The 15,026-nt window shown below is 36.0% G+C and overlaps 1 protein-coding gene and 1 long non-coding RNA gene across 2 annotated transcripts; both read left to right on the plus strand.

The window, feature by feature from the left end:
• The first annotated feature begins 4,205 nt into the window (after positions 1-4,205).
• Positions 4,206-14,797, plus strand: LOC111434068. The gene is made up of 14 exons (XM_023071361.1): positions 4,206-4,388; positions 4,476-4,743; positions 4,983-5,361; positions 5,607-5,828; positions 6,210-6,348; positions 6,437-6,685; positions 6,773-7,057; positions 11,583-11,831; positions 11,923-12,190; positions 12,264-12,639; positions 13,126-13,344; positions 13,411-13,549; positions 14,033-14,278; positions 14,459-14,797. Exons 1-14 carry the CDS (start codon positions 4,206-4,208, stop codon positions 14,750-14,752), a joined length of 3,516 nt encoding a protein of 1,171 aa, XP_022927129.1. The 3' UTR covers positions 14,753-14,797.
• On the plus strand, positions 7,721-9,902 carry LOC111434329. The gene is made up of 3 exons (XR_002708928.1): positions 7,721-7,900; positions 8,006-8,087; positions 8,301-9,902. It is a non-coding gene; the product is annotated as an uncharacterized LOC111434329 (long non-coding RNA).
• Positions 14,798-15,026: the final 229 nt, after the last annotated feature.

Genomic DNA, 15,026 nt, shown 5'->3' on the forward strand with positions numbered 1-15,026 from the left:
GATCTATTACTTTTATGTGTGTAATTGATAAGAAAAGTTAACATGAACTCATGAACGAGAGAGTTGATTTGAAGTTTTATATTTTGGTCGAAGATATATATCTTAATTTCTGAAGGTTTGGAGGGCAAAATTATGATGTTCCTTTATAAACTTGAATGAAAATTGATTACTAAATTTGACTTAACTTTGACTTAACTTTGACCCCGAGGAATGGAAATAGAAAAGAGGATTGATTGTTTTTGTGAGATCCCACGTTCATTGGAGAGAAAAATGATATAGTCTAGAAACATTTCTCTAAAAGATGCGTTTTAAAAACGTGAGGCTGACGATTATACATAACAGTCTAAAGCAGACAATATCTACTAACAGTGGACTTGAGCTGTTACAAAGGGTACTAGCGAAGACGTTGAGCTTCCAAAGGAGATGATTGTAAAATCCCACGTTGATTGGAGAGAAGAGATTCTCGACTGCTCATTCCATTCCTTATAAAAAAAGGGTGAAACCAATGTAAGAAAAATCTATCTTTTGAAGGCATAAACTCCAACTCCAAATGGTCACATCTCACATGGCTCCCCCACTCCAATCCACCAAATTTCTTGTCACAGTGGGAACGGACTATAATTTAGGTGGAGGCTTTCCAATGTGGGCACCCAATTTTTAAGCCTATGAAAATCTAAATTTAAATCATTATTAATAGGAAAAATCCATAGAGATAAATACTGAAATAGGAACTAATAACGGAGATGGAAAAGAGTTCTTTATTCCCCTTTTCAATCACTAGAACATTTGAATATGTAATGTCCCATGTTCACGATTCCGATTAGAATTTGGAACTCAAATTCAATACCTCGTGTCCCAGCATTTTCCTCTATCCCTTACAACATCACCAAAAAGAAAGATGCACCTTGTTAATATAAATAGTAACTTTCATTTAATTTAAGTCTTTTTTAGTCCTCCTATCTTCAAGATTGCTCTCATTCGGATATAGTCTCGATTCATACATATATCTTAAGAATGTTTGATTAATTCACCACACCTAAATAGTGTGAAAGTTATCTTATTTATAATCAAATAAATTACAAGGATATGAAAATAGTAATAAATGGAAATAACAATAAATGGAAAGATAACTATGGTCTTAATAAAATATCAAATATGATATATATGATAAACTATAATTTATTACTAAATATCCGATTCACATATTTCTTCCTGTCCAACAAACTGATCCATCATCGAGCTCAAAACTCATACCCGAAGAGGGAAGGATATTTGCAAATGGACCACAAGTCTCCATTTTTTATTATTATTATTATTAAATGGGTCCACACTTCTAAAAATTGGCTGCATGTGTGGAAGAGAGAAATTAGAGGAAGAGAAGAGTGTGTTTCATGGCCAAGAGTCAAAATGTGAATAATGTTTTTTCATTTTTAGGTTGTCTGTCTCCTCAGCTTCATACCTACCAGCTTCATGCCTACCAGCTTCATGCCTACCATATCCAAAGGCTACCATGCAATATTGCATGATTCATGTTCCAATGGTTGTAACTAATTTAGAAAATGTTACGTACATGCCAACATAGCATGTTTAAGGTTCAACTGAAAATATCTAGTGGGTGAAAAGTTCTTCCCTCCCCCATTGTTTAAGTTTTCGAGTTAATTAGTGATGAAACACAGTACGAAAACACTAAGACTTGTATTAGAAGTTCTATAATATCATTTCATCTCAGTTTAATACTGGTTTTTAAAATGAGATCTATCAGTGATAACATAATATGTGAGATCCTACGTTAGTTTGAGAAAAACGAAACATTCAAGTCTGGAAACCTCTCTCTAGTAGACGCATTTGAAAATTGCGAAGCTAACGGCGATATGTAACAAATCAAAATGAACAATATTTACTAGCAGTGAACTTGAACTGTTACATAAAATGATCACTTTGAAACCATAAATGGCTGCTGCAGCTAGGTGTGGAACGATCATGTTCAACCAACTTGTGTTTGTGGTGCACATTGTATAAAGAAAAAAGATACCATAAAATGTGTTTCACAACCAAGAGTCAACAATTAAATTTGGTACACAACATGCAAGGGTGTAGTATGGCCTACAAGAAGGACTACTTTGTCCATTTTGTTTGTGGGTAGAAACTTGTGATCGGGATGGGTAAGATTTTTATGGTTGATTTCATTTAGTTCCCTTATGAACCTCGTAGAGTTTCATGATCTTCCATATTTTGCACGATGAATTGAAGGTGAAGTATATCATAATATTTAATACATTTTTATCTCTCTCTTTTTCGCTGTATTGATCTATGCTAATAAATATTATTCGCTTTAGTCCGTTACGTATCGTCGTCCGGTTACGATTTTAAACTGCATCAGATAGAGAAAAGTTTCCACATATTTACAAAGTCAGTCTTACAGTTCTAAAACGCGTCTACCTAGAGAGGTTTTCACACTTTTATAAACAATGTTTTGTTCTATTCTTGAATGGACGTGGGATCTCACACCATCTAAATTTTCTTTTATTCATGTTTTGGGTTTTAATTTTTTTGATAAAACAAAAATTAAAATTACTTAAAAAATATATATAAATTTTAAATTTTAATATTACTCTTAAACTAAAAAAACGTATTCTCACCCTTAATTTTAAATAGAAACTATTCTTATTATTTTTTTAAAAAATAAGTTTGAATTTTCAAAAATACTTAATAAATATCAAATTTTAAATAGAGCATTGGTATTATATTTAGAAAATATCTATAACTTTCAAAAGACCTATTAATTCCTTGGAGCTTTTAAAAAAAAGAAAAAAATTATTTTTCATTAATAACCGAACAAAAAAAGAAAAAACAATTTCAACACAGTTCATAGTAATGTCATGTTAGTTCATAGTTGTCTTTCTCTTTGATATTTTCCAGCGCTAATCCATAAAATTTTTAAAATATTTAAAAGTTTAGAACACATTTTAAAATTTAAAAGTATTTTCAAAACGAAGTATTAAAGATTTTTTTTTTAATTTTAAAAGAATTAAAAGTCAAAAAAATATTTTTGAAGCAAAGTAAAAATAACATAATTTTATTAATTTAGTTAAATACTTTTTTTAATCACAAATATTTAGTAGATAAGCAATTATGGGCTTAAAAGCCTCCAACATTTTGGTGGTTGTGAGATTCATCCTTTAACAACGTTCAATGAATTTTCTTCCCAAATATCTCTTTTGAATGGTCTAAATAACAATAAGAGACTACCACAAGTTTTCTTGGTACAAGTTTGTAAATATGCATATCTCCTGATGACTATTAGAAATAAAACACAAAACACTTTTACGTTTACAAAATTATGAGTCGTACCCTAACTCATATCCCCCAACGTTGAAAAGTAATGTATGATATCATCCCTGTGAAATCTCACATCGATCGGAGAAGAAAACAAAATATTTCTTTTAAAATTGTGAAGCTAAAAGCGATATGTAGTAGGCAAAATTGAATAATATCTGCTGGCAGTGGGTTTGGACGGTTACAAATGGTATCAAAGCTAGATTCTAGGCGTTGTGCCAAGAGGTGGTAGGCCTTCAAAAGGGGTGGATTGTGAGATCTCACATTGGTAGAGAGAGGAATGAAACATTTTTACGGGGGTGTGGGTAGAAAAATTTTAAAATCGTTTTAAAACCGTGACGTTAACGGCTATACGTAACGAATCAGAGTGGACAATATCTACTAGTAGTAGATTTGGATTGTTACAAATGGTATCAAGCTAGATTCCGGACGCTAGCCCCCCAAAGAGGGTGAATTGTGAGATCCCACGTCAATTAGCGAGGAAAACAAAGCATTTCTTCTAAAACTGTGAAACTGACGATTATATATATGTAACCCCAAAACCAAAACCTAATTTAGAAGGATGAAAGTCAAGAGCTTTTTTTCATTAAAAAGTAAAGAATTAAAGGAAACGTTTATTGTGTTTTGGAATGAACATATATTGATATGGTTTTGTTCCATACGCTACAAATTCAAACTTTGCTTCCTCTAAATTTGGAGTAAATTCATGTGGGGCATTAAGCAAATTGCGTATTGACTTGAAATCCAGAGTTGAAGACGCCATACTATATATAAACATCACCACACACCATTCACCACTCACACTCCACACTTCCAAATATCTTATTTCCCTTCTATTCCCTCTCTTTGCTACATAAACACAACAAAACATGGCTTTTTCTCCACATGCTTCCTTTGCTCCCTTACTTGCATCACTAAACATTCCACAAAGCAATGATTCTCCTGTTAACAAGCGCTTGTTTAACAAACAAACCATTGTTCTTCGTGATCATACATTACTTTCCACTAACTTTAAACCCAATCGTTCCAAGAACCAATCTTTCATTTTAACAGTATGCTCATAGATCTCTCTCATTCTCTCACACTATGCTGTTTTTTTGTTCTTTGGTTAAATGGGTTTTGTGTTGAATCCAATGCAGGATGATGACATTGGGCATGAAGCTCCAGTTAAAGGGAGGATTTTGAAGCATGTTTTGAGAGAAATAGGAGACCCTTGGGAATGTTTGAATCTAATTGATGCAACGCAGCGCCTTGGCATTGATTATCATTTCCAACAGGAAATTGAAGCTATACTGCAGAGGCAGTACGTACTGTTTAATGCCGTTCAATTAAATTCAGACACTGATCTCCACAAGACTGCCTTCCTTTTTCGACTTTTCAGACAACATGGGTACCTCGTGTCGTCAGGTTGATATTCAATTCTATTATGAAATTTGATTTAAGATATAAAGTTCGCTGGGAAATATATATTTAAGTAATTAATTGGTAATATATTTGATACGTAGTATATTTTATCTTATTTTTAAGATTTAGCTAGTAATATATTTTTTTGTGAGTTAGTTGGTAGCTTATATCTTATCTAACCGTTGCGAACATTAATTGAAGTTCTACTTCTGTTTCTCATTCTTAACAAATTTTCTTACCAGATGTATTCGAAAGCTTCTTGGACGGGGAGGGGAAGTTCAAGGAAGAGCTGAAAGATGATATAAAGGGGCTGATGAGTTTATATGAAGCTTCGCAGCTATGCATGCACGGAGATGAGATTCTTGAAGAAGCTGAAAACTTTAGCAGCCATTGGCTAAAGGCTAGGGCTGAAGCTGAACAAGTTGATCATCATTTGGCCAGTTTTGTTCAGCATACTTTAGCTTATCCTCATCATAAAAGTGTGGTGCAATTAATGGCGCCTAACTATTTGGAAGATGTGCAATGGCCAAACAAATGGATTAGTATCTTTCGAGATGCTGCAAAAATGGAGCTTTACTCAGCTCAACGCTTACGCCAACACGAACTCGCTCAATTTACGAAGTAAGCATTTATGGGTTTGGTTTTTTTTTTTTTTTTTTTTTTGTGCTAAGTTGAAAATGTAACCGTTCAAGCTCATCATTAGCGGATATTGTCTTAGAAACAACTTTATAGCTCCATTCCTCTCTCCAACCGACCTAGAATCTTTTAAAAAAATATGTCTAAATTGCACTGTCTTTAGTGTCGTGCAAAAGGGCCATGATTTTTACTAATAATGCATGGATTTTGTTCATGATGGTGATTGACAGATGGTGGAAAGAAACAGATTTGGCGAAAGATTTGAGTTTCTCTAGAGATCAACCCATTAAATGGTACGTTGCTTCATTGATTTGCCTCAGCACAGATTCCTTCTACTCCGAACAAAGAATCCAACTTGCAAAATCCATCTCTTTCATATATCTCATCGACGACATTTTCGACGTTTTCGGAACTCTGGACGAACTCACCATATTCACAGAAGCCGTTTGCAGGTTATAAATAAATTACGTCCTGATATCACTTTTATCTGCATTTCTTATAAGTGTGTGGAAACCTCTCTGTAATAGACACGTTTTAAAAACTTGAGGGGAAGTCCAAAAAGGAGACAATATCTACTAGTGGTAGGCTTTGACGGTTACAAATGGTACAAGAGTCAGACACTCGAATAGTGTGCCAGCTAGACACTGGACCTCCAAGAGAGATGGATTGTGAGATCCCACATCAGTTGGAGAGGAAAACGAAGCATTCCTTATTAAAATCATGAGACTGATGGTGATACGTAACAAGCCAAAACAGACAATATCTACTAGCAGTGGACTTGAGCGGTTCCTGATACATTACTTTATTAATATGTTATTGCAATGGTTGTTTAGATGGGACTTGGCTGCTGCTGAAGGATTACCAGACTGCATGCAAATATGTTTAAGAACCCTTTTTGAAGTTACTAATGAAATAAGCTGCCAGATCTATCAAGCCCATGGATGGAATCCTATTCACTCCTTACACAAAGCGGTATAATTTAAATTTACCCATTTCATATCATTGAAGAAACCATGGAATTAAATGTTTAAGTGAGTAAAGAGTTGAGTAACTTTTGCAGTGGGCTAAATTATGCAAGGCATTTTTGGTGGAAGCTGAATGGATGAGTTCTGGGCAATCACCAAGCGCAGAAGAGTATCTAAAAAATGGAGTGGTTAGCACAGGCGTGCACGTTACATTAACACATGTCTTCTTTTTGTTAGGCGAGTTAATAAGCAAGGAAACTGTTGAGCTCTTTGATGAGGATTTAGATATCATTTCATCAAGTGCTACAGTTTTGCGGCTTTGGGATGACATGGGAAGTGCCAAGGTTAGCTTTAATTAATTATGTACCCATATCGTGCACGTATTTGAATCTTTCAATTTTAATATTTGAACTATGCTCATGTTGACATAGGATGAGAAACAAGAGGGGCGTGATGGGTCGTATTTAGAATATTACATGAAGGAGCATCCGAGTATGTGTTATGAAGAAACGAAGCGACATACTATGAAGCAAATTTGTAATGCATGGAAGACTCTGAATACAGAATGCTTATTATCCAATCTATTTCCTGCCAAGTTCAATCAAGCTTGCCTCAATCTTGCAAGAGTAGTTCCTATTGCATATAACTATGGTAGAGCCCAATCCATTATGTCCCTTGAAAACCTTATTAAACAATTTCTCTTTCATCAAATGGAGGTGTAAATACAAATCAACTTTTTTTTTTTTTTTAAGGAAATTTTTTTGAATTTTAAGGTAGTTAGATCATAATTTAGTTGATTAGTTTCATATATGCCTTTCTCGATTTTATTATTTCTTAGTCTTGAACTAAACTTGATTATGGGATAGTCATGAACTAAATTTATAATTCACATTAAATTCAATCTATGACTTATGTGAGTCTCACGGAGTAGTAATGCATAACATATCCTATAGCCTCTATCATTTAACATACACAAGGTGTTGGTGGGCGTGGTGTGAGCACAAAGGTGATAGGGCGCTGGTGTGGCATCTGGCGTGTGCTGTACACAAGGTGAGGCTTGGTGCGCGCACACTTAGAGGCATGTAGGGCACACGTGTAGGCCAATAGCTCATGTGCGCGCATGGAGCCAACAACGCACTCACGTGCTCAAGAGCCAATATTAACGCCCATAGGTACGTCAAGTCTATAGGCCTTGGCATGTACACAAGAATTGGGTATTTTGACGCGCATTGTACATTTTTTATTTGGTCGCGGTAGCTTTAATTCGACCGATTTTTTTTTATAAATAAATAAAAAATAAAAAAAACAACATAGGGGCAAAAGGGTCATTTTGCCCCCTACCTTACCGGGCTCTAAGAAGAAAGAGAAAGAAAAGAAAAAAGAGAGAGAGAGAAAGGAGAAGAAGTTAGGGTTTGGAAGAGAGGAAGAGCAGAGAAGACAAACCACCGTTAGATCGAATCAAGGCAAGAAACTTCTAAACAATATTTCTCTCGGTGCTGGAAAAGGAGTTTGGGTGGTGGATTCACTCATTCCGGCAAGAAAATCTGAGAACGGACAAAGTAAGCTTCCGAACTTCTTGTTTCGATTTTATCTAAATCTGAGAAGTTTCTTGAGCGTTAGATCTGGAGTTTTTGAGGTATGTAACTCAAATAGGATTCACACAGGTTTCTTGAAGTTCCTGGACGAGAATCGGACGAAAATCGGAGTTTAGTCTGACTTCGGGTAAACCGATCGAAAACAGAAAATGTGAGTTTTTCCGTATCTTTGGACGGCCTTAACTCATCCTGTGTTCAAGGAAAAAATAAAGGAAAAATATATTGTAGAAGTAGAATATGAGATCTAGAATTTTTGTGAAGAAACTTTGTTGATATGGATTACGGATCTAAAGATAAGAAAATCCGAAGAAAATAGATCGAAAACGCGAAAACGCTAATATCTGGAAATTTGAAACACACGCAGGAGAGAGAAAGAGACCGCCACGCGTCGACCGGCGAACGGAAGAGCGCGGCGGAGCCGGCTTGCGTCACGTGGCAGCGTTCCACTGCTGCGCTGAGTCGGGTCGACCCGTACGCCCGCCGAACCGGTTCGGAAACCCGCGGTCCAACCCGACGTTTCCCGCCAAACACTGCGCGCCACGTGTCGCGCTCAGAAAATTTGAAGGTAAGTCCGCGGCCGCTGGGGTTCGAAATGCGGCATTGCCCTGAGCGTGGAGGCTGCGTGTGTGGGCGTGTGCCGGCGCGTGTGGGGACCTGCTGGCGCGTGCACGGCGCATGGGACCCCACTCTCTCACCCGGCCTCCGTTTGCTTGTTTTTCGCCCCGATTTCAACTTTGATCCTATTTTTATGTGAATTAGGACCTATCAAGGAAATTTCAGAATTTTTGGAACCTTTTCCGGCAAATAAATTCAAGCTTGGGAAGGCACGCATCACCCAAGTCAGTAGCCATTTGGATTCCCACAAGCAGTACTTAACCGCTAGGAACAATCATGCATGATACCACCCATAAACTTAGGACCTAGTATATTAATATAGAAACTGGGAAAATGAAATGAATAAGAAAAGCTAGATATGAAATGTTTGTTAAATCTGTTTTGATTGAAATTCTAATAAAGTATGTATGCATGAGATGGATGGAAAATTTGTGAAATCTGCGCTCTGGGTAAATATGGACTTTATTTCCCGTTGAGCATGTTTGTTAATATTGCATGAACTGTTGCGTGTGAACTCCTACGCATGATGATTGTTTGCGTTATCTTTTTTGTTGAATATGAAGAAATTATGAGCGTAGATTAGGGTGCTTGTGACTAAGTAGGCTAGACAAGAACGAGATTCTAGATTGGGAGACCTTTAGAATACTGTGTATATACACCCGCGAAACGATTACTGGCAGATCCAGAGCCCAGAATTCCAAACCCGATAGGTTTGTGAGACCAGGCACGAGAATCTTAGAGAGGCATGAATCCAAGTCTAAGCCACCAAGTTCCACCCTAGAAAGGATAGTAGGACACGACGGTAACTATAGGTAGCCCGCTAGAGTTGTGCAGTGTGAGTAGTGTCATCAGAACCTCCACTTCCCTCTCTGCTCCGATACCGTACCGTCGAGACAGAGCTCTGGTACAAAGATCGTTGAGCTTGGCAGATTCGGATAGGAAAGTGTGACAGGTGCCCAGACCTAGTGGTGATAGCTAAGGGGTCTTCTGAACAAGACTCCTGGGCCGTAGAAACCTGTCCCTGAGTGGGGGACGTAGAGCCACGTAGGATGACTTAGTAGCTGACCGGCACACAGAGGGTCACACCCCGAATTTAGTGGATGTATGGTCCTGTGAGAGGGTTGTCTAACCTCTACGGATGATGTTCAGAGAGAGTCACGTATTTTAGATCCAGCCATACGATCCCCTCAGATTTACTTATGAGGTCGCCCCTCGCCTTAGGACACTGATCATTTCACTGCAATAGATGGGCAAGCCTCCTAAGATACAGAAAAGAGAGTTGTAGCTTAGATTACTCTCCTTAGAAACTCGAGAAAGACCGTGGATACCTACTAAGATAAGGAAGCGAAAAGAGCTTACAAGTAGCTTGCTTACCGAACATATTTTTATACTCGCCCCTTTCTCCCTTTTTTTTTTCAGGTACCAGTCGATACGGGGAGGTGTTCGAGAGCTTCACTGTCATAGAGGGGTGTCGTTCCGGAGCGTCAGTCCCTTGTCGGTCTTTTAGAGTCTTTTGTCCGTTTTCATATTTAGAGTCTTTTTTATTTCATTTTATATTTGTAATTCCTATTTGTAACATTTGACTTTGATTTTATATTTAATTTGGGTGTCCTTGATTTCCTTTTCTTATTTTAAATTTTACCCGATTTTTACCTTCTATTTTATTTTCTTTTTATTTTTATTTGTTTTCGATTTGGTCTTTTTAGTCACGATTTGGTGTTTCAAATTCTCAAAAGTCCATCGTGACAAAGAGTGTGGTGGATTTGATGATGAGTTTTGTGAGAATGATATCATAGGAAGCCTTAGAAAGGAATGTTGCTATGTAAAATAGCGTAAAATAGCAGGTCTTTGGATTCTTGAAAATGGACAATTGTTGCTTTTACTTACAGAATTATTTCAGATATTTCAAACTCATTTCTATCTGGTATTGTCAAAAAGAAATTTCAAGATTTTTAAAACGCGCACTTGTTAGGAAGAGGTTTCCACGCTATTATAATTATAAAAAAAAATTAAAAAAGATTATAAAAAGTTTGAAACTTTTACTAATAAGCTATCACAACATATAAAAAATATTATAAAAAGTCTACGATAGCGTTATTCGTAAGTTATCGTATCCATTACTTATTAGGTAGTGCATGTTTGGTTTAACATTAGGTTATTCAATAATTTTGTTTTATCACATAAATATTTATGCAATATTAAAATTTTTTTAAAAAAAAAACCACTCCTATTGAATTATTGACCTGATGTGATATTTAAAACTTACATAAAATGTGCGAAATAGGTCGATCAATAATTGTTGGGGCATTAATTTTTTGTTTGTTTTTTTCAATTTATTTTTTGAGGACGTGTTAGAAGAGAAAAATGTTTGATATAGTCTCAAAAACTTTAATAAAAAATAAATAATAATAATAATATAAAAAAAACTAGTATAATACCTATTTTATAAATAATTTGAACCATTTCAATTGATTTGGATTTTGGCAATTGTATAGTATGGTTTTAAATGGTACAAAACTATACCTTACGTTTACTTGTTTCCTTTATTTTATTTTCGGCTTAGGTTGAGGTTCAATTTTTCAAAACCTCGAAAATCAAGTCATGACGCATTTTTATAACACATATCTTTTATAACGCAAATATCTTAAGTCCCTTCACATAGTGTGGGGCCTATTTCAGAAATCATAGTCATTAAGTACTGGGTTTCAATTTTCAAACTCGTGTTTACATTCAATAAACATTATTAAATTTTAAGAACAAGAAAAAAAAAATAATCTGACGACTGAAATTGAAATATTTTTTTCCTACCAACTATTATTAAATTGATGTCTCACGTTAGTTGAAGAAGAGAATAAAATATTATATATAAATAAAGGCAAAGAAATATGAATTTTATGTCATTTAAACTACCAAATTCAATTCTACATAATGGATTAAAGCAGACAACATCAACTAGCGAGGAGACGTTGTCTCTCATAAAATTATTATAAATTGGCGCTATCACTAAATACATCCCACCATCTTACAATATTTGGAGCCAATCAAGGATTTCTTCATCCATCCCATGGCAGCATCAGCATCAGCAATGCTAATAGTTGGAGTAATTGCACCTCCTCCTCCTCCTCCTTCTTCTTCTTCTTCTTCTTCTTCTTCTTTTCAGCCATATCCAAAAGCTTCCATGCACAATATGGTTCCTCACTCTAAAAAATGGACCATTCCTCTACATCACTCCTTCCTTCCAATTTCCCTTCCTGCAGATTCACAGATTTCTCCTTCAATTGTATGCCTCTTTGATTTTTAATTTTGTTTTCAAAGTGAAATTATCATGAATTTGTTGATAATTAGTGTAGATTTTGGTGTAATTTACGCAGGACGAAACGAGCATGAAATATGAATTTGAAATGAAGAATCTGAAGCATTTGTTGAGAGAGACGGCCAAAATTGATTCTTTGGAGAGCTTGAATATGATTGATGCAATACAGCGCTTGGGGATTGACCACTGCTTCAAACAGGAGATTAAAGCAATTCTTCAAACACAATACACAATGGAAACTCACAATTTTGATGCTAAATGTGGCCTTCATCAAGTTGCTCTTCGCTTTCGACTCTTAAGACAACATGGCTATTTTGTACCACAAGGTGTGATTTCAATAACCTTTTCAATAACAAACAAAAACCCATCAAAATAATCAAAATTGTTGCTTTTGGGCAGATGTTTTTGAAGGCTTCATCGATCACAATCATGAGGGTCTATTAGACACAAAATTTAGTGAAAATATCGAAGGGCTCACGAGTTTATACGAAGCTTCCCAATTATGCCTCCCCGAAGACGAAAAACTCGAGAAAATTGGAAATTTTAGTGCTCGTATCTTGAAGAAACTTGTGAGGAATCGCGACGATAATTTAAGCAAACATGTGAGGAAAGCTATGGCCAATCCCTTTCATAAGAGCTTGGTGAAATTTGTGGTGAAGGATTACTTTGGATCCCAATCTCCAAATAAGTGGATATATGTTTTCCAACACATGGCAAAATTGGATTTCAATAGAGTCCAGAAGCTACACGGACTTGAATTGTCTCAATTCATTATGTAAGTTTATGCGTGCACTTATAAGCCACATATTTAGGGAATCTTATCACTTTTTTTGTTCCATTTCTCAAACATATTTTTTAAGATTTTATACTTTTTAAAGCGTAGATTCAAAGGGTTATTGCGAAATCTCACATCAGTTAGAGAAAACAACAAAACATTCTTTACGAGAGTAAAGTGATTTAAAGGGTTGTTGTGAGATCCCACTTAGGTTGGAAAGGAGAACGAATCATTCCTTACCAGAGTGAAGTGATTCAAAGGGTTGTTGTGAGATCGGAAACATTTTTTATAAAGGTATGAAAACCTCTCCACATTTTAAAATCGTGAAGCTGATGTCGATAAATAACAGGTCAAAACCAACGATATGGGCGAGTGATAGACGTAGTTGTATTTTAAATTTTTGGGTTTGATGGGTTTTTTAATGTATTGAAAAACTATTATTATGAAGATGTTTTAATATTATTGTATGATATAATGGGCACATAGGTGGTGGAAAAAGACAGGATTATGTGAAGAACTGAAGTTTGCAAGAGATCAGCCACTTAAATGGTACATTTGTTCGATGGCGTTTTTAGCAGATCCAATGTTTTCAGAAGAGAGAGTTGAGCTGACAAAATGTATATCTTTTATCTATCTTATTGACGACATCTACGATGTATACGGTTCACTTGAAGAACTTAGACTATTCACTAAAGCAATCCAAAGGTATGACACTAATTTCTTCGTGTGTTTTAAGGTACATGTTTGGTGGACTGACCTCAGTTCATGCAGATGGGACTTGGCAGCTCTCGACGGCTTACCCAACCCAATGAAATTTTGCATTATCAAACTTCATGAAACAACAAATGAAATATGTCACAAGTTTTATCTAAAGCATGGCTGGAACCCAATTAATTCCCTACGCAAATCGGTAAATTTTTTTATTAAAGCGGTTATGATTGTGATATCCTACCTTAGTTGGGGAGGAGAACGAAATACCTTCTGTAAGGGTGTGTAAACCTTCCCTAGGAGACACGTTTAAAGCTTTGAGGGGAAGCCCAAAAAAGGACAATATCGACTGGCCGTGGGCTTAGGTTGTTACAAATGGTATCAGAGCCAGACACCAGACGATGTGCCAGCGAGGAGGCTATTCCCCGAGGGAGTAGACACAAGGCGGTGTGCCAAAGGACGCTGGCCCCAAAGGGGGTGGATTGTGATATCCCACGTTAGTTGGGAGGAGAACGAAACACCCTTTACAAGGGTGTGGAAATTTTCTTCTAGCAAAAGCATTTTAAAGCTCCTAATGAAAGCTCAAAAGTGTGTCCAAATCCAAAAAGAACATATTTACTGGCGGTAGATTTGTGCGGTTATAAATCCCACCCATGAGTTGATATTCATTTTTTTTTTTTTTCAGTGGGTTAGACTTTGTGAGGCGTTTCTAGTGGAAGCAGAATGGTTTGGTTCTAGCCATTTGCCAAGTGCCAAAGAATACTTGGAGAATGGAGAAGTTAGTTCTGGAGTTCATGTTGTTTTAGCTCACATCTTCTTTCTCTTAGGCCAAGGTGTGAGCAACGAGGCAGTTCTTTTGAGTAGCAATCCAGACATTGTGTCTTCCACCGCGTCAATTCTTCGACTCAGCGATGATTTGGGAAGTGCAAAGGTAATCCAAAAAAGTTTATTTCATTTTATTAAAAATTGTTGGGAGAGAATCTCATGTTTCAGGAAATTATCATGAATTTATAAGTAAGAAATACATTTTACTAATAGCTTATGTTCAAAGTGGACAATATCATATCATTGTTTCACGTAATAGATGAATATCATTTAATTTATTACACAGGACGAGAACCAAGAAGGACATGATGGGTCTTACATAGAATGCTATATGAAAGAAAATCCAGGGATCTCTGTTGACAGCGCACGAAAGCGTATTAGCCACGTGATATCTGATGCGTGGAAGAGGCTGAACCAAGAAAGCCTGTTTTCTCCAAATCCATATCCACCGACATTTATTCAAGCTTCTCTGAATATTGCTAGATTTGTTCCTCTCTTGTATGGTTATGATGAGAATCAAGACCTTCCAACGCTAGAGAAGCTTGTGAAGTTTGTGCTTTATGAAAGTATAGGAGTTTAAGAGACGTTTAAGCTCTTCATAGAGCTTAAAAAATATAATTGACCCTACAAATATATGACGAGTTGTGACAACAAAGAGATGTCATTGTATATCTAAGATCTATTGTCATCACAAAATTAAACCTCTATAAACGCTTATAAAACATTTTAACATAACTCAACTCATAAATTTATTCATCTTTAGATTCACAACTAGCAGATATTGTCTTATTTAGATTTTTTCGGACTTTCTTTCAAATTTTTTAAAATGTGTTAGTTAAGAGAGGTTTCCACAC

Source organism: Cucurbita moschata, unplaced genomic scaffold (assembly GCF_002738365.1).
Source record: "Cucurbita moschata cultivar Rifu unplaced genomic scaffold, Cmos_1.0 Cmo_Scf00044, whole genome shotgun sequence".
NCBI lineage: Eukaryota > Viridiplantae > Streptophyta > Magnoliopsida > Cucurbitales > Cucurbitaceae > Cucurbita > Cucurbita moschata.

Excerpts from the sequence above, each read along its gene's own strand:
- LOC111434068 (XM_023071361.1), top strand. The coding sequence starts at position 4,206 with ATGGCTTTTTCTCCACATGCTTCCTTTGCTCCCTTACTTGCATCACTA. Across the intron at positions 12,640-13,125 it reads GAATTGTCTCAATTCATTAT|GTGGTGGAAAAAGACAGGAT; the intron begins GTAAGTTTATGC and ends ATGGGCACATAG. Across the intron at positions 14,279-14,458 it reads ATGATTTGGGAAGTGCAAAG|GACGAGAACCAAGAAGGACA; the intron begins GTAATCCAAAAA and ends TTTATTACACAG.